Below are 17,978 nucleotides of genomic sequence, written 5' to 3'. Positions count from 1 at the left end.
TGTTCCAGGTTTTGTTCTCACCTCTCTCAGTCTTATGTATAACATATATACTACGTGTGATGTTTAGAAACTCTATGCTTTTCTTACATACTAGCAAATTACTCATGCCATGTCATGGGAAACGAATTAAGACCGCTTTGCCGTGTTTTTTTAGGTACCGTTTTGGTTTTGTTTCCTAATTTTTTGTTTTTTTTTCTAATTGGCTAGTTTTTTGAGAAACCGTTCGTTCTTTTCTGGAGGGGACGAGGGTAGGAGCTGTTTCTACCACTGAATTTTTTGCAGACATGTGGGAAGAACGGTGCGGAGAGGAGGATGACTCCTCTTTTATTGTAGTAGAGATATTAGAAAAAGGAATCAGTAAATCAGCTTTGATTAAGTTAAGACAACTTGAGTTGATATGTATGCTTAGCTTTGATTAGTGTTTAGCATGCGATATCTTGTGCAGATCAACACACCCACACACATCTCAATTTTCTCTCAGAAGGTGTATATATATTTGCAGCTGTTGTCTAATCGATCTGCAGACTGAACTGAAGTATAATGTCGAAGACGAGTGCCCTGGATCTTGCTTCAGGCTTAGGAGGGAAGATCAGAAAGGAGCAAGTCAAATCGGCCGTGGATCAGTACTGCACATACTTTATTTACCCTTCTAATACGTTAATTAATTATGTTTAAATTTTATAGTGACATAGTAACAATTAATAAATTTGAGTTAAGTGCACTTATGGGGCCTACATGAGATTAGGGGGGAGATAGAAGAAAATATGTCTTTTTTAATCTTATTATTTTTTATGTGAATGATATGTAGGCTCCATTAACCCATAGGCGTCAACGTGACATGCCATATCAGCGCACGGAGCGAGTTAGATTGTTAGAACTTGTTTGAATCTGGATGGCACCCATCATAAATTTAGCGACCTATATAACATATCCACTCAAGTTTAGATGGACCGCTTGTTTACTTCACTCTAACAAGTTTTGACCAACTCAACAATCGTTTCTCGTTTCGTTTATGCTGCCCCTTTGTTCAACAATCACACATTTAAAATGTTCAAGTGTTCCATCGTGTCAGGTATGAGAATTATCATGAAATTTATGGAGGTGAAGTGGAATCAAGGAAATCCAACTACGCTGATTTGGTACCTTTTTAGCTGGAGTAGTTGTTTTTCATAATAACTTGCATATAGCTCATGTGAAATCGATCGATTGAATTAGCAACGAAAATTTTGGGGGTTATTATAACCGAACTAATTAGTGGCAATTTTAATGCATCAGGCAAACAAGTATTATGATCTTGTCACCAGTTTCTACGAATACGGCTGGGGAGAATCATTCCATTTCGGCAGCAGGTCATGCCATAATTTTGCCATAAAGTTTGTTTGGATGGGGTTTAGATTATTCTGATTTTGTTTTTGATTATCTTTCAGATGGAAAGGAGAAACTTTACGCGAAAGCCTTAAGCGTCATGAGCATTTTCTGGCCTTGCAACTCGGCCTCAAGAAGGGCATGAAGGTCAATGTTATGCTACTATTAATTACAGTTCAAGAAAAGAGAATAATCTATTAACTATAAATGTGATTGTTTCTAATGTTCATAGTGGAGTCATTTTTCCCTATATATTGCAGGTCCTAGACGTGGGGTGTGGCATTGGAGGACCCTTGAGAGAGATTGCCAGATTCAGGTGACAAAATTTCCTGTTGCCAATTTCACAAATTCAGAGATAAAAATCAAGAGAACTATAATTATTCCAATGCTACTAATTATAGCTCAGCATCGGTGACTGGACTGAACAACAATGCGTACCAGATATCAAGGGGCAAGGTAACGAGTTCTGCATTTTATTTAACCATGTGCATTTCTTTTACAGAGTTAGATGTGAATTATTTGAAATATGTTATGCATATATTATCAAGATGAAGACATGGATTTTTCACCATGAGCTAGATCAACACCTAAAAGTTAATTTGATCTTCATTGTGCAGGAACTCAACTTTTCTGTCGGTTTGAGTGAAACCTGCAACTTTGTCAAGGTAGAGACATATATACATGCCCTCCAATCACCAATTCAGTTTTAGGTGACAAAAGCAAGAATTGTCATGCAGGCTGACTTCATGAACATGCCTATCCCTGATGCCACCTTCGACGCAGCCTACGCCATCGAGGCGACATGCCATGCCCCTGATGCTGTATGCTTAGCTCATTTATTTCCCTGTATCATATCACTACTCATTTCGTTCCAAAAAAAAAAATCTAAAAAAGGATACGATCTCTCATAGTATAAGGGATTTGGACAGAATTTTGTTCAAGTTCGTTATACGGATCACATCTCCCGCCTAAGTTTAGTATTTTTTAGGATAGAGAAAGTATATAGGTAAGTACTATTACTTCCGTTCTAAAATATAGCTATCTAGATTCGTGGTACTGAGATAAGTCTTATACGATATTATATTGCTATATTTTGGGACTGAGGTACTAGGTTGGTAACATGAAAACTTATTATCTTGGTGAATTAACTTGTACATGTAGGTTGGTGTCTACAGGGAGATCTGCCGAGTGCTGAAACCAGGGCAGTTGTTCGCGTTGGACGAGTGGTGCATGACCGACAAGTATGATCCAGGCAACTCGAGGCACCGGAGCATCAAGGCCGAGATCGAGCTCGGCAATGGCCTGCCAGACATCAGAACCACCAAACAGTGCATCCAGGCTCTCAAAGACGCGGGCTTTGAGGTGAGCTCTACTCCAAATACCACACATCACAACATTAAAAATAGGAGAAACTCTTTTAATTTCTTGAGGGAAGAGATATCTCCTTGTTTGTTCGAACAACATTCAAATAATCATAAAAAAAATCTAAAAAAATGGACTAACATTTGTACAACATGTATCTGTGATCGTTTACGGCTAGATCTTAAATGAGACCTGAAGAGAGACGTCCCTCCAAACATTTATTAGTGTGAGCGTGTTGAGGATTGAATACGGAACCTTAGAGTTGACACCACACATCCGTTGCCACTGCACTATCAAGTGCATCTCTTTATAGTTAGATCATCAAAGATCAAGATTTATCTTTGTGATGATGTGTTTGAAGGTTGTATCGGTGAAGGATCTGGCAGAGGATTCGCCGTTGCCATGGTACCTGCCTCTTGATTCCAGCCAGTTCTCACTCAATGGCTTCCGTCTCACCCGTGTCGGCCGCTTCATCACTCACATGCTGGTTCGTAACATTTTACTGATATACCATGTACTCCAATCTAGATTTGTAGTATTATTTGTGTCGAATTCAGTTATAAGTTACTGCTACATTTTAAGACGGAGCGAGTACGGAAGTAAATGAATTGTTGGTAGAGTGCAATTGACGTCTTAATTTACCTTCAAAAATCTTCAGGTAAAGACGCTCGAGTTCCTCCATGTTGCCCCACAGGGCAGCCTGAGGGTCTCCAGCTTTCTTGAGACCGCGGCCGAAGGGCTTGTGAAGGGCGCCAAGTAAGTTGATCGGCCTCGAGCAAATCTGAATCAAGAAAATTTTGAATTTGTGCCGAATTTATATCAATCTCCGAAACAGTAATGCTGCTGAATGAATGCTGCATCTTTTTTTAAACAACGCTGCTTAATGAAGTGTGATTTTCATTTCCAGGGAAGGGATCTTCACGCCCATTTTCTTCGTCTTGGCTCGGAAACCTCTGGACAAGCAGCCAGAGATCTGAAGAACAGAGCAAGGTGTGGTAATTATCATCTTCATAAGTGTGCAATAAAAAGAACAACTGTTTCATCAGTGTGTACTTCTCTGAACCCAGCGAGATGTGGTGTTTTATTTGGTCAATTCGTGTCATAAAAAAGTAGTAAGTTTGTTCAGTGTGTACGTAACAGTTTCGTCTGGGTATGAATTCAGTATTTGTTTTTCAGTCTTATCTTTCTTCTCTCCAGATAGTCTGCAAGTTCAACTTCAACAACAGATGGGAGTGTTTGAATCAACACTATTTTACCAAACGATCGAGTAGTAAAATGCTTCAAAGACCACTAGTCTGAGTACAAAATGTGTCCATGGTTACATCGAAGTCTAAAAAACAACAACAACAAAAAAAAAACGGTTATAAACCCGCGGGAAAACAGTACAGTGTCTGACACAATCCACATATATCTGAAATCGATCAAGAAATCAAAAATCAACACAAACCACGGTGAAAGAATCGACAGGAGATAGATGCATCGATCATGGCGAGAGAGAGAGAATCATCAACCGGAGATAGATGCATCGATCAATGCATACGAACACTGGATCATATATCGAAATTGATTCTACTGTAGCATCGCCGTGGCGGCGACCAGCGCCAACGCCACGGCAGCGAAGGCCGCCTTAGCGCCGCCGCCGCCGCCGGCGGCGCTGGCGTTGGGCGCCGGAGCGGTGGTCGTGGAGGAGGACGAGCTGTCCGTGGTGGGGGAGGAGGACTCCGGCGGCGACGACGAGGCGGCGGGGGACGGCGCGGCGGCGGCGCCGCGCTTGGAGGCGGCGGGCGCCGGGGAAGGGGCGTCAGAGGAGGAGGAGCGCTGTGGCTTGAGGACGCGGATGTTGACCTTCTGGCCGGCGGCGCAGTGGCCGGGGACGCCGCAGATGAAGAAGCGGTGGCCGGCGGCCTTGATGGCGATCTTGTCGTCGCCGGAGGTGTGCGTGGCGATCGGCGACGAGTTGGTGCAGCTGTCGTAGTCCGCCTTCTTCACCTCCACCACGTTGTGAATCCCCTGCGGGTACTTGAACTCTGCCCAAAATAATAAAATTAAATTAAACCATTTTTTAGAAAAAAAAAAGCTCCCATCAGATGGCCTAATAAGCCAAAGAAAAGCCAAATTTTAAATTTTCAAACTTAATTTTGATATTGATTTTGAGATATTTTCAACATAGTTTCTTTTTTAGCATTGGCTTTTAAGTCACCAAAAACACATATATAAAAGTTTTACTTATAAATTTATTTTATTTTCTAATAAACCGTTTTGGCTTATTAGGGGAAAAACTAAACGATGGGACCTAAAATTTGGCACCATGATCAACTCGATGTAGATTTGCTCGAAAAGTACTTCCATAATGCCGGATCGTTAATGGTTACTCCCTCCGTTTGATATTATAAGTTGTTTGATTTTTTCTTCGTCAAAGTTCTTAAGGTTTGACTAAACTTATTGGAATATATAGTAATATATCGACCACACCAAATTAGTTTAATCCAATTTAACATTAAATATGTTTTGATAATATGTTTGTTTTGTATTGAAAATGTTACTATATTTTTCTATAAATTTGGTTAAATCTAAAGAAGTTTAAATGAAAAAAAATCAAACGAATTATAATATGAAGCGGAGGGAGTAGAATTTTATAGGTTTATAAGAATTTTGTCCTAAACTATAAGCTTTTATAACCGGAGGAAGTACTCAATTTGGTGCCAAATCGATGTAGATTTGCTCGAAATACTGTCACAATATCGAAACCTATTAGATTTTATAAACTCGTTCTAATATAAAATTAGTAGTTGAGATTTTAAAAGTTTGATTGAACCTTGTCCTTAACGTCAAATATATGTAAACCGGAGGAAGTGCTCCATTTGACGCCATGATCATCACAAGTCCACAAGGACAGACGTAGTGCAAATTTTATCTTTTTGCAAACAAGATATATCTTTTGAAATTTTCATCATCTTTTGGTACCAAATTGATCACGCGAAGGCGGCAGGAAGAGAAGTGTGAGGAACGAAACTAAAAACGTGCAACATAAGGTACTGTATCTACCTGTCAAAAGGATTCATACAAAGCACCTCTTTTTACACCAAGAGCAAGTTGTGAACAAAGCATGCATTTGGATGCTTCTATACTACTCATAGGAAAAAAGTGTCAAAAGTGATTGGCTTTACAACTAATCAGTAGTTGACAAATAGCATACTGTCAGATGAATAGTATATTGTTAAGTAGATTGAGCTACTGGCCATTTGATACATAAGTATAATTTATCTCCTAGAGTTTTGGATCAAAATTTCTATGGCAACTGAAATAACTACCTCAATAAAACTAAAAAATTTCAGCCGGCATTGTTGGATCATGTACAGGACATCCAGGTACACGCAAGTTCAGGATCTGCAAGATCCTGTAGCCAATGTCCAATGAGCACAATAAATGAAACAGCCACATATGGCATGGCCTAGTAATTGTGCTCACCAACACTACCATTTCTGAGGCTTTCTGAATAGCAGTTCAGATGGTCCATGAGAAAAATTTATGGATCATGCTAGTTCTATGCAAAGGTAGCAGCACACGGCGCAATATTCGTGAAACGCCTTCAAGACTAGATAGTGTGAACTGTGAAGTGCAAGAAAGTTGAGATAAATTGGCTTTCTTTTTTTAACCCAAATTTCGCTGTCAATGGCGTGGTTAAAGTGAGACTCTTCATCTAAACGCAAGACAAAAGAGGTAAGGTGGGTTGTAAAGTACACCGGTGAGGGTGACTGTTCATTAACATTCCATCTCTTTGCAGCAGTAAGCTAGCTTGGGTGAAGGAAAGAATGGACAATTACTGCTTAACATATTAATAGTCCAATTTTATTAATTTTCTCGAACAATGCTGGCTTATTCACACATTTCACCAACGAAAAGAAAATCACTGAAATACAAATGCTAAACTAGCTAGAAACTACTTGTAGTAAGCTGTAGCGAATATATGCAATGAACAAAAGGCCGAAGTTACTAGCACTGGATCTAGCACTGAAAAATTTACACGATCAAAATTAACTAGCCTTGGCACTGAGCAAACATTCTACTTCTACATATACAAAGCAAACAAAGGTTCATTATTCAGATATTTCAATGTGTATAATCCATTAAGAACCACAGATTGCATGTATTTCAAATGTGTATTGACATGCAAGCCTTTTGCATGTTCGCGAAAAAAAAAGATAAAAACTGCTTGGGAAGAACTGAAAATTAGAGTGAGAAATGAGAGAGCTTGCCTATGGTGTCCCCAACATGGAAGGTCTTCTTGACAGCCCAGTCAGTGTAATTGACATTGCCGAGGATGGTCCAGCCGGAGGTGTCGCCGACCTTGTAGACCGCCGCCGACGATGTCGCCGCCATTGCGAGCCCGAGCATCAGCACCAGCACACTGTTCATGGCCATTGCCATTGCCGTGCTACCTAGACTGTGTGGATGGAGGAGATGAACAGAGGAGGAGGAAGAGATGCTAAGAGCAGAGAAGACGAAAAGAATTTAGTACTATAACCTTGCTTGATTGCTTCCAACAATGTTATGCCAATGAGGAGGATTTTATAGTGCCATTGCTCACTTTCAGAACTGACCATTTTGCCCCTGTACATTTCCTGTCTGAAACTGGTATAGCTAAAGTAGATGAGCTATGTATTATTTTTCATCTTCTTGGATGATCTATTGGTCCTTGAGTAAAGCAAACTCAAAAGCTGGCCGTGTATCCAAGTCTTGATCATGAGGCTGGCTGTTCGATGAATGGTTAGGTCAGTGCAGTGCTCTTCGCCATGAGTGAGTGGACTCTGCTGGTACGAGATCTCTCATAGACTCTCATAGACTCATACTTGTTTGGAGATCTCTTTCTTTTTGTCGAAGCAACCAATTGCCAAACATGTGTGTATGTATGCGTTGTTTGTTAGTCGAGATCGATCTTCCAGTTGGTACCCACTTATCTTTTTCTTTTTCAGCTTTGTTTGAGATGTGATGCACACACACATATAGTTTTCAGAGTAATGGAACTTGGGGTTCAATAAAATTTGAGTTTCTTTATCTTTCTCTTACCCTTTTCTTCTCCTTTAATTTAATCATTACGATGTGCTTGCAGAAGTCTAATCAATAGCAAGCACCTCGCCGAACATGTTCAGAATTTCTGATTGGTTGGGATGCTAATCATCAGAGCTGATCTACTCAAGCTCAGAACTTAGGATATCTAAGTATCTAACACTCATATTGAGATCCATTATCTAAAAAAAACACTCATATTGAGATAATGCTATCAGTAGTTGAACAGAAAACTATTTGTATTTGCATAAAAGGTTGTTTCTATTTCGATAAAAATCAGGCACGTTTGGTAATTAATCAAATGATCCTTGAAATTTAATACTACAAAATTTTATATTAAAAAAAAACTTTCTTCCATGTACATGTGGATTTTTTGACTTTTTCAAATATGAATATGACAAAAAAATCGCATCGCTTAAATTGGTATGAGCATTTTTTTTCCATTAAACTTTGTTATGTTGTAAGATATCTAACATTCAACTGATTTGTTTATACATATTTAATTAAACGAAATTTAATTGGTGTTTAACACCACTTATATTTTCTTATAATCAGCTGAGATTTTCTTATATGTCTGCCAACTACCTCGGCCATCAACCTCGGCCATCCGACTGAAATCAAATGGTCATCACATTTTCAGCGTATGCGAAACGAGACAAGTCATTAGTGTAGTGTATGACTAGGTGAGTATTAATTATTACTAACTTGGAAAAATGATTTATTTGATATTTTAAAACAACTTTTACGTAGAAAGTTTTCGCACGAAACACGTCGGATAGTAGTTTGAGAAAAGTGCTAGCAAAACCAAAGAAAAAAATCTACATCTCAATCAGAAAAAAAAACAAGGCTGAGCCTTTGGATGAACCACAATCTTATCTCATCAAACTGTCCCGACAAACAACAATGCCATGTCGTGCATTTTGTCATGGCTTCCCAAGCTAAGGTGGCAGGATTATGTCACTGGTTTAGGGTGAGGGTGGTCAAGTTAGTTGGTGCAGCGGGTATGAAGGTATGTTGTAGAGGATGCATATCCTCTACACTGCTACACGCTCACTGACACACCAGTGAGTAGTCCTACATATGTAGAGGATCTCGACGCATGTTATAGGCAATTGGTGAGAGCAATCCAGTGAGGTGGAGGTAGCGCCACTGAAACCATTATTCATGAAGAAGGCCAGTGGTGGGTGGATAGTATCAATGTTAGGGTCAATCGGGACCGGTTACAAGGCGGCGAGAAACAATAGTCGATCCAATAGCGTAAGCCACAAAAAACGGAGAGGGGAGGAAGCTTATTGGCTTGAGCGCTCTTAAATAGAGAGAAAAAAAAAAGAAGAAAGTTTGTCTTAGAGCATGAAGAAGTTTTTATGCACCATCAAGTTGCAAACAAAACCGACTGACAAAAGTGGAAATGCATCCACTATGGTTCAAATCCTAGTGGTTAACAGGCCATGAATATCACGTACACGTGCACACACTTTCCATAAAGATTTAGTGGACTCGGCCAAGAATGTGTCGTTAGCCCCCCGTCTTTTCAAACGTGTGTTAGGGGTACACTCATATTGTTATAGTGTGATGTCCGTGCCCGACGGTGTGGGTACATGTGTGTTTCCCGTGTAATAAAAAAATAAAACCTACCAAGAAAAGCTAAAATTCCTATAACCATATGGCGATTTTTATTACAGAGCATATAGGGGAAAAAAAATCCGGATGGGCGACGCGTGGACGTGCCGTGGATCCAACCGCTCGCTGGCGTCGGCTCCAAGCGGAAGAAAAACCGAGAGGATAATGCAGAAAGCCCAACCCTCCCAAGAATCGAAGCTCCCTCTCCTCCCATGGAGCTCCTCCTCCTCCATCCTCCTCCCTTCCCCTCCCTCCTCCTCCTCCACAAACCCTACCACTTCCCCTCCAAGCTCCGCCATGGCCGCCTGCAAGAACCCCGCGTCATGGCGTCCCCGCAGGCGCCTCCCCTCCCGCTTTCGTCGCTCCAAGAATCGAGAAGCGCTCGTATCCGTATCCCCCGCGACGAGCCGAGGCCGACGCCGCCCGCGCGCAGCAGCAGCAGGGAGGAGCCCCGGTTCGTCGCGGAGACCAAACTCATCACCGTGCATTCCTGCGCGGGGCGGCTCGGGGACGCACGGGAGGTGTTCGACGGAATGGGCCGCAGGGACCTGCTCGCCTGGTCGGCCATGATCGGCGCGTACGCCATCAGGGGAATGTACAGTGACGTCCTCGCGCTCGCGGTGACCATGGTCGAGGAAGGGGTGCTCCCGGACAGGTTCCTGATCACGCGGATTTTACAGGCGTGCGCATATGCCGAGGACCTTGAGCTTGGTAGGGCGCTCCATTCCATGGCTATCAGGAGAGGGTTCATGGGGAGGGTAAAGGATGTGCCGGTTGGGAACTCGGTGCTTGTGATGTATGCCAAATGTGGAGACTTGGGGTGGGCGCGCAAGGTGTTTGACAAGATGGTGTGCAGGGACTTGGGCACATGGAATTCGATGATTTTTGGTTATTGCCGGTCTGCTGAGTGGGAGGAGGCACGGCATCTGCTCGACTCCATGAGGCAGGAAGGTACGCAGCCAGGGGTTGTTACGTGGAATACATTGATTTCGAGCTATGCCAGGTTCGGGGATCTTGACGTGGCAATGGAATTGCTGGGGCAGATGGAGGAGTCTGGAGTTGCACCGGATGTCGTCACATGGACTAGCCTTGTCTCTGGCTTTGTTCATATGGATAGGAGTGATGAGGCACTTCGATGTTTCATTCGGATGCGTCTTGCTGGAGTTGAACCAAACGGCATGTCAATTGCATGTGCTATCTCAGCTTGTGCCAGTTTGAAGTTACTAAACCAGGGAAAGGAGCTCCATAGCCATGCTATTAAGGTTGGCAGTGTTAACAACGTGCTCTCAGGGAACTCCTTGGTTGACATGTATGCAAAATGTGGAGAAATAGTTGCAGCTTGGAGAATATTTAGTGGGATACCTGACAAGGATATATTCTCCTGGAATTCAATGATTTCAGGGTATGCACAAGCAGGTTATTGTGGCAAAGCATACGAGCTCTTCTGTAAGATGGAAAACTATGGTGTTCGGCGCAATGTGATAACCTGGAATACAATGATCTCAGGGTACATACGGAATGGGGATGATGAGAGAGCTTTTGAGCTATTCCAGATGATGGAAAGTCATGGAGTAAAAAGGGATACAGCAACCTGGAACATACTCATTGCTGGATCAGTGCATAATGGTTATTATGATAGAGCCATAAGAATATTCCGGCAGATGCAGGCACTTCTGAGGAGGCCTGACTACATTACCATCCTTAGCATTATTCCAGCATTCACAAATCTAGTTGCGTCCTGGAAAGTACGGGAGATCCATGCCTGTATTTTTCACCACAATTTAGAACTGGATGGCAAAATTGCAAATGCACTTATCAATGCATATTCAAAATCTGGTAATCTTGCTAGTGCGTGTGCTGTGTTTGATATGCATTCATCAAGGAACATTATTTCTTGGAACTGTATCATTCTCGCTCATGTGCTGCATGGTTCTCCAAATGAAGCCTTGGATCTTTTCTGTCAAATGAAGCAAGAAGGTGTTGTGCCAGATCATACAACTTTGGTCACTGTTATCAAGGCCTATGGTCTCACGGGAAAGGTATCTGAAGGGTCTCAGACATTTTTCAACATGGCCAATGATTACAATATAACTCCAGAATTAGACCATTATGCAGCAATGGTGGATCTTCTTGGTCGGTCAGGGAGACTAAAAGAAGCATATGAGCTTATTGACGAGATGCCTTTGATACCCAATTCAACAGTCTGGGACACATTTCTTACTGCAGCTGTAATGCATGGAAATGTAAGACTGGCTCACCTGGCAGCTAGAGAACTGTCTGCGATTGATCCTGGAGATCCCAGAGTCCAAAGGTTAGGTTCTAGTCTGCAAGATCTAACTGGAAAAACTGTTGATGTGCCAGAGGAGATGACACCCAACAAAGGAAGAAATTTAGATGAGGTCGAGAGCTGTTCAATAGAAATCAGGAATAAGGTGTATGTGTTCTCAAATGGTGATAATGTTGGCTTGGAGGATACAGTAGCAGAATTAAAGTCGATGATGTTTAAGATGGGACATTCTATGCTTGACATTGGCATTGGAACTCTAGATGTTGAAGAAGAAAAGGAAGAAGTTGTTGGAGTCCATTGTGAGAAGCTAGCTATTGCATTTGGGCTTTCTAATTCCCCACAGTTCAAAAACATAAGGATAATCAAAACTGCAAGGATGTGTAACCATTGCCACACCTTTGCCAAACTAGTTTCAGAGAAATATGGACGCCATATACTGATCAAGGATCCAAAGTGTTTGCATAAGTTTGAGGATGGAAAATGCTCTTGTGAAGATTATTGGTGAATGATGAATACAACTAGTTTATGTCTACTGGGTAAAATATCTTGCCAAGTGTCCTTTTGCAGGATTACACGCTGCTAACCTCTTGAACAGGTAATATCCATTTTGTCAGATTCACTCCAGGAGTTTCCTTGGGGTTGAATTTTGTCTGTCACATACATAGTCTTGTTGACAGGATTACTTATCCTTGTAGAATTCAAACACTTGGAGGATAGCCTATCCATCAATTCAACCCCCAGACAAAAATATCCAGTACTATGTGGTATCAGAAAAGGAGACTGTTCTGATGCTATTCCAGCTTCAGTTTAGGTTTATTTTGAACGGCTTGGGAGACAGTACTGGTGGTTACTCCATTCCATCATTCAAGAAACAGTTTGGTACCAATCACACATCTTTTACCTTTTGTTAATTGTTCCAAATAGTTAGCAACTTAGTATCTCACAAATTTATGCTTACAATTTGATCATTTCTATTGACTATAAAAAGAATTTCACTTGCCATTAAACTGATTCATCAAGTTGATCTGCGTGTTGGTTCACATCGGGAATATTACCACATTGAGGATGGCCAGACAACCTTGTCAAAAGGGACAGAGGTATTAGAAGGTGGATACGAAAATTGACTGGGATGGAAGAACTAGAGGGATAATTATAGACTAGGATGGAAAAACTAGAGGCATTGAGAGGCAGTGTTAAAGGATTGAATATTTCTTCTTGATTGATCTCTGTCTGATGCTGATGCTCTGTATTTTCTCTAGATTTGTCCCTAACATAATATATCATTATACATAGACTCTTGATTTCTAACCAAAAAAAAAGCTGACATTACTTGTACAATTTAGACTCTAATAATTAAAAACTATATTTACACTCAAAAAAATATTCAAGACTATATTCTAAACTTGCAGACTCAATTTCTAATTTAATAGGACCTTAATGTGGCAGCCACTGCTTCTTGCAGCTGAAATGCTCCTGAGTTTTCACAAATACTCCCTCCGTCCCAAAAATAAGTGCAGTTTTGCACTATTCACGTTCAACGTTTAACCGTTCGTCTTATTTGAAATTTTTTTATGATTAGCATTTTTATTGCTATTAGATGATAAAATATGAATAGTCCTTTATATGTGATTAAATATTTTCAATTTTTTCACGAATTTTTCAAATAAGACGGACGGTCAAACGTTGGGCACGGATATCCACGACTGCACTTATTTTGGGACGGAGGTAGTATCACTTAGATTTATTCCATGTGTTATGATGGTTTAATTTTTTCCTTCATCACATGCATACATGTTTTCTTTAAAATATTACATAATGCTACATAGAAACAATCTTTTAATAATATAGTTTCAGCATTTTAACAGTGTCACACAGCAGCATGTACTTATTAAAATGGGATGGCAGCTATTGTAGTTTCTTAAATTTTGCCGGCATAGTTTGTGTCTCTATCTGTTTTGTTTTCCTTTTCAGGGTGAAATACTAATACCAATTTCTTTTGCAGGTTCAGAAGCATGAACATGGCAATGTAACTTTGAGAGTTATAGACTTGAATGGAAAAAATGAAATTCTTCAAGTGGTTCCTATTTATACACTGCTGGAGCAAATAAGAATTATCTTAGTAGATTTTAATAGCACCATAAACATTAGGGATAGTGAGGCTAGAAAATCTATTGTCCACATTCATTAGGTCCAATCTAATACGGAACCATCATATTACATTACGCTTCATTTGCCTCCCGTTCGATGACACAATTTGTTGGATTTGTTTGCCCCTCTGACCAAAGGAAACCACGTGGAAAGCGTGGTTATCAGCTAATCATGTGGAAGGAGGGGATGAACAGAGGAGAACGAAGAGATGCTAAGATCAGAGAAGACAGAGGACGAAAAGAATTTAATAGTACCACTCACTTTGCTCGATTGCTTCCAACAATGTTATGCCGATGAGGAGGATTATAGTGACTTGCTCACTTTGAGAATTGACCATTTTGCCCCTGTACATTTCCTGTCTGGAACTGGTATAGCTATAGTTGAGATAAAGTGTTTAGCTAAAGGTACGAGAACTCTGGTACTTGTTTGGAGATCTCTTTCTTTTTGTGGAAGCAAGCAATTGCAAATTTGTGTGTATGTGCGTTCTTTGTTAATCGAATCCGATCCTCTTTTTTTTTTTTTTTTTTTTTTTTGAGAACTTCGATCCTGTTGTTGGTACCGGCATTCCTTTTCAGCTTTGTCTGAAATGTGATGTACACATATATGGTTTTCAGAGAAACTAGAATTGGTTGGTTTCTGAATTCTGAATTGTGTGTGAAAACAGATGGATGGGAGGATCGGTGGGTCAAATCTGAGTGGAAGAAGGAGGACAACACAGTCGGCGAGTGGAACCACACGGCCGGCAAGTGGAACGGCGACACCAACAACAAGGGTGAGGATCGATGCACACACCACGCTGCTGATTTCGTTTTTTCTTTTCTGTTCCGGCATGTGCGAAGTTACTCTGCTTCTCTGTGCAGGTATCCAGACATCAGAGGACTACAGATTCTACGCCATTTCGGCCGAGTACCCTGAGTTCAGCAACAAGGACAAGACCCTCGTGCTGCAGTTCTCGGTGAAGCACGAGCAGAAGCTCGACTGCGGCGGCGGCTACGTGAAATTGCTTGGCGGCGATGTTGACCAGAAGAAGTTTGGTGGCGAGACACCGTACAGGTGATGGTTTGATCACCTTGCATTCCCTTCTGTGTGCTCATTTCAGAGCGCAACATCTTTGATTGATCGGTTTCTTTTGAAATTGCAGCATCATGTTTGGACCAGATATCTGCGGGTATGCCACCAAGAAGGTTCACGCTATCCTTACTAAGGGTGTGTTTGAGGAGAAGGAGATAGAGAAGATTAGGAAGGTAGGCAAAACGAGGTAAGTCATTAGCGCATGATTAATTGAGTATTAACTATTTTAAACTTTAAAAATAGATTAATATGATTTTTTAAAGTAACTTTCCTATAGAATTTTTTTTTTTTTTGCAAAAAACACACCGTTTAGTAGTTCGGGAAGCGCGCGCGCAGAAAACAGAAACAAACTCACTCCCTTTGTTCTCCAAACGAATGCAGCCTAAGAACGGCAATAACCATCTGATCAAGAAGGACGTGCCATGCGAGACCGATCAACTGACACACGTCTACACCTTGATCATCCGTCCTGACGCCAAATACAGCATTCTGATTGATAACACTGAGAAGCGAACTGGAAGCATCTATGATGATTGTGATAATCTTCCTCCAAAGAAGAAGAAGGATCCTGAAGCCAAGAAGGTAATTTAGAGATAATTCACTGGCTGTTCTGAATAGGCAGTCTGTGCTGTTCTATTTTTACAGAGGTCATAACTAATATGGTAATATGTTACTGTTTGCAGCCAGAAGACTGGGGCTGTGTTTAGTTCAGCACAAAGTTTATATTTTGGTTGAAATTGGAGATAATGTGACTGAAAAGTTGTGTGTGTATAACAGGTTGATGTGATAGGAAAGGACTGAAGTTTGGATCTAAACTTTGGATCTAAACACAGCCTGGGACGACAAGGAATCATTCCTGATCCTGAGTACGAGAAGCCTGAGGTTGCTTTCCTTTATTTGCGCAACTTTAGATGATATTTCTGTCTGAAGATTAATTGAGTTTTTACTAATACCACTCTACTGAGTTTCTGAATGAAAATGGGTGGCAGTTTTGTACTGTATGTTGTGAGCTTGCTGCTCCTCAGATAGCAATAGAGTACATTGTGTTACAAAAGCATCATGAGGCCATATTTGATCTCATCAAAGGCTCATTAAAGAGCAACAATGGCATCAATCAAGTGACTTGTAACAGCCATATTATGGAGTATTTGTATCACAATAACAGTGGATCCTAGGCTTGTACACATACAAATCCTCACTATAAAAGGGGACATATTTCACTATAAAAGGGGACATATTGAGATCAATAAAATGGGATTCACTGTTTTTACTGTTTATCTATCGTTTTCTAACACGTTATCAGCAGCTCTACCAAGAGAGAATAGTGAAAACACTTACCGACACTTACCGGCACGTGCATCATGTTTTCCTCTGTCACTGCTTTGTGGTGCTTTCGAAGCCCCTCATCTCCCTCGTGAGAGCTAGATGGAGTGATGGACAATTATTTATTTTGCATGTCAATCATGTTTTCCTCTGTCACCGCTTCGTGGTGCTTTCGAAGCCTGTCATCTCCCTCGTGAGTGAGATGTCAATGGTACTGTTAACCTATGGATGCAAAGTGGTACGATCTTCCTCTCTCATTTCCCTAATGAGAGCTAGATGGAGTGATGGACAATTATTTATTTTGCATGTCAATCATGTTTTCCTCTGTCACCACTTCATGGTGCTTTCGAAGCCTGTCATCTCCTTCGTGAGAGCTAGATGGAGTGAGATGTCAATGGTACTGCTAACCCATGGATGAAGTGGTACGATCTTCCTCTTCTGGTTAATCGTCCATGTTTTTTGCTTTTTTCTTCTATAGAGGAATAGGTGGTAGTGAGGACTAAGGCGAGAACTATACGTTCGAATTTAAAGAAATATAGCGAGTCCGGTATTTTCGCGGATACGCTATTTTGACTGTGGTTATCTTAGCTGTGCAGAGTCTAGGAGTACTCTCGGTGTAATTGGATCACCTCGATTTATAATTATTTGTACTGATAACTATGAAAGAAGCTTAATTCTTTTATGGCCGGAAATGACAAATTCATCAAAGGTAAATGACAAATTCATCAAGGTAACTGATTAAATAGTATTTTTCAATCATTAAATAATCATTGCGTACTAGTCGTTAATCATAATAATTTTACAGAGTTAAACAATGCAATGTGGCATAAATAATGTTGAAATTGTGTTACACTCGGATAAGAATTCTAAACAAGCCAAAAAAAATATATCTTCTGAGGAAGTTTGAATTGATAAGCTCAATACAGACATCAAATATTCTGAGGAAGTTTGAATTGATAAGCTCAATACAGACATTAAATATGCATTTGTTGAATTCAGACGACACACTACAAAATGGAATGAGTGACCATGCTGCCCCAATTAAATTCAATATATATATTTATGTATGATATTCATATTTCATATGATTTGAAAAGTTTCAATCGTTTAAATTAAATGGCTACATTGAAAAATTTTCTATAAGATTGAAATCCTATAAAATCGTACATAGATCTTTGGATTTAAAGTAGCGCTTATTTACTTAAGTATTTATTTTTTATATTACATGTATTTAAACTAATCTATTTATACAACAATAAATTATCTAAAGAAATGTAAAAAATTCAATACATTATAAAAACAGACTAAAGATAAACTAAATCTTATTTTTATATGTAGATCTCATTATAATGCATAGGCATGTAACTAGTAAATAGTGAATATCACAACTCACTTGAATAATATATATATCACATTATGATCATTGGATTTATAACAAGTGTTGATCACTACTTCATCCAAAAAAATTATATGACTATATCGTTTAATATTATTAAACTTTATAGCATTCTAGATTATATTTAGCAAAAATATCTTTCTACTAAAAAACTAGTCACATACCTTTTATAAATACAATATCATTTACAAAGATAATAGTTATTATTTTCTCATATAAAAAACATAGATAATATATATTACAGAGCACACACACACATAAGCTAGCTGCTACTGCCTCCGTCCCTAAATATAAGAGATTATGTTTAGATTTATTGTACTAGAATGTGTCACATCTAAC

The 17,978-nt window shown here is 40.0% G+C and overlaps 3 protein-coding genes across 6 annotated transcripts; 2 read left to right on the top strand and 1 right to left on the bottom strand.

Annotated features, from left to right (window-relative positions):
• Window positions 1-1,430: 1,430 nt before the first annotated feature.
• Window positions 1,431-4,109, top strand: LOC127766216 (cycloartenol-C-24-methyltransferase 1-like). Its single transcript, XM_052291299.1, has 9 exons — window positions 1,431-1,512; window positions 1,626-1,681; window positions 1,767-1,821; window positions 1,983-2,030; window positions 2,103-2,186; window positions 2,527-2,727; window positions 3,089-3,214; window positions 3,386-3,483; window positions 3,635-4,109. Exons 1-9 carry the CDS (start codon window positions 1,507-1,509, stop codon window positions 3,702-3,704), a joined length of 744 nt encoding a protein of 247 aa, XP_052147259.1. The 5' UTR covers window positions 1,431-1,506; the 3' UTR covers window positions 3,705-4,109.
• Window positions 3,978-7,271, bottom strand: LOC127766217 (blue copper protein-like). The gene is made up of 2 exons (XM_052291300.1): window positions 6,984-7,271; window positions 3,978-4,754 (listed from the first exon to the last, which is right to left on the bottom strand). The coding sequence occupies exons 1-2, from the start codon at window positions 7,153-7,155 to the stop codon at window positions 4,297-4,299; spliced, it is 630 nt and encodes a 209-aa protein (XP_052147260.1). The 5' UTR covers window positions 7,156-7,271; the 3' UTR covers window positions 3,978-4,296.
• Window positions 7,272-9,590: 2,319 nt separating this feature from the next.
• On the top strand, window positions 9,591-16,204 carry LOC127766963 (calreticulin-like). Of its 4 annotated transcripts, none has more exons than XM_052292149.1 (7): window positions 12,399-12,580; window positions 13,704-14,253; window positions 14,514-14,621; window positions 14,710-14,902; window positions 14,991-15,093; window positions 15,302-15,502; window positions 15,604-16,204. In XM_052292149.1, the coding sequence occupies exons 2-7, from the start codon at window positions 14,058-14,060 to the stop codon at window positions 15,625-15,627; spliced, it is 825 nt and encodes a 274-aa protein (XP_052148109.1). In that variant the 5' UTR covers window positions 12,399-12,580; window positions 13,704-14,057; the 3' UTR covers window positions 15,628-16,204. The 4 variants fall into 4 exon arrangements, 2 of the variants coding, with proteins under 2 accessions (XP_052148109.1, XP_052148108.1); XM_052292148.1 differs by having other exon boundaries at window positions 15,698-16,202; XR_008016323.1 differs by lacking the exons at window positions 14,514-14,621; window positions 14,710-14,902; window positions 14,991-15,093; window positions 15,302-15,502; window positions 15,604-16,204 and adding an exon at window positions 9,591-12,296 and having other exon boundaries at window positions 12,397-12,575; window positions 13,704-14,049.
• The last annotated feature ends 1,774 nt before the right edge of the window (window positions 16,205-17,978 follow it).

The sequence above is a fragment of the Oryza glaberrima genome, chromosome 3 (assembly GCF_000147395.1).
Source record: "Oryza glaberrima chromosome 3, OglaRS2, whole genome shotgun sequence".
In the NCBI taxonomy this organism is placed as follows: Eukaryota; Viridiplantae; Streptophyta; class Magnoliopsida; order Poales; family Poaceae; genus Oryza; species Oryza glaberrima.
This window is presented reverse-complemented; position numbering and strand designations above follow the sequence as displayed.

What these genes read in the sequence shown, in the direction of transcription:
- LOC127766216 (XM_052291299.1), top strand. An exon ending in AGAGAGATTGCCAGATTCAG is followed by an intron (nt 1,682 to 1,766) that starts GTGACAAAATTT and finishes TACTAATTATAG; the next exon opens with CTCAGCATCGGTGACTGGAC. An exon ending in GGGCTTGTGAAGGGCGCCAA is followed by an intron (nt 3,484 to 3,634) that starts GTAAGTTGATCG and finishes TTTCATTTCCAG; the next exon opens with GGAAGGGATCTTCACGCCCA.
- LOC127766217 (XM_052291300.1), bottom strand. Translation starts at nt 7,155, where the DNA reads ATGGCAATGGCCATGAACAGTGTGCTGGTGCTGATGCTCGGGCTCGCA. An exon ending in CCATGTTGGGGACACCATAG is followed by an intron (nt 4,755 to 6,983) that starts GCAAGCTCTCTC and finishes TATTTTGGGCAG; the next exon opens with AGTTCAAGTACCCGCAGGGG.
- LOC127766963 (XM_052292149.1), top strand. Translation starts at nt 14,058, where the DNA reads ATGCTAAGATCAGAGAAGACAGAGGACGAAAAGAATTTAATAGTACCA. An exon ending in GATAAAGTGTTTAGCTAAAG is followed by an intron (nt 14,254 to 14,513) that starts GTACGAGAACTC and finishes GTGTGAAAACAG; the next exon opens with ATGGATGGGAGGATCGGTGG. An exon ending in AGGATCCTGAAGCCAAGAAG is followed by an intron (nt 15,503 to 15,603) that starts GTAATTTAGAGA and finishes TACTGTTTGCAG; the next exon opens with CCAGAAGACTGGGGCTGTGT.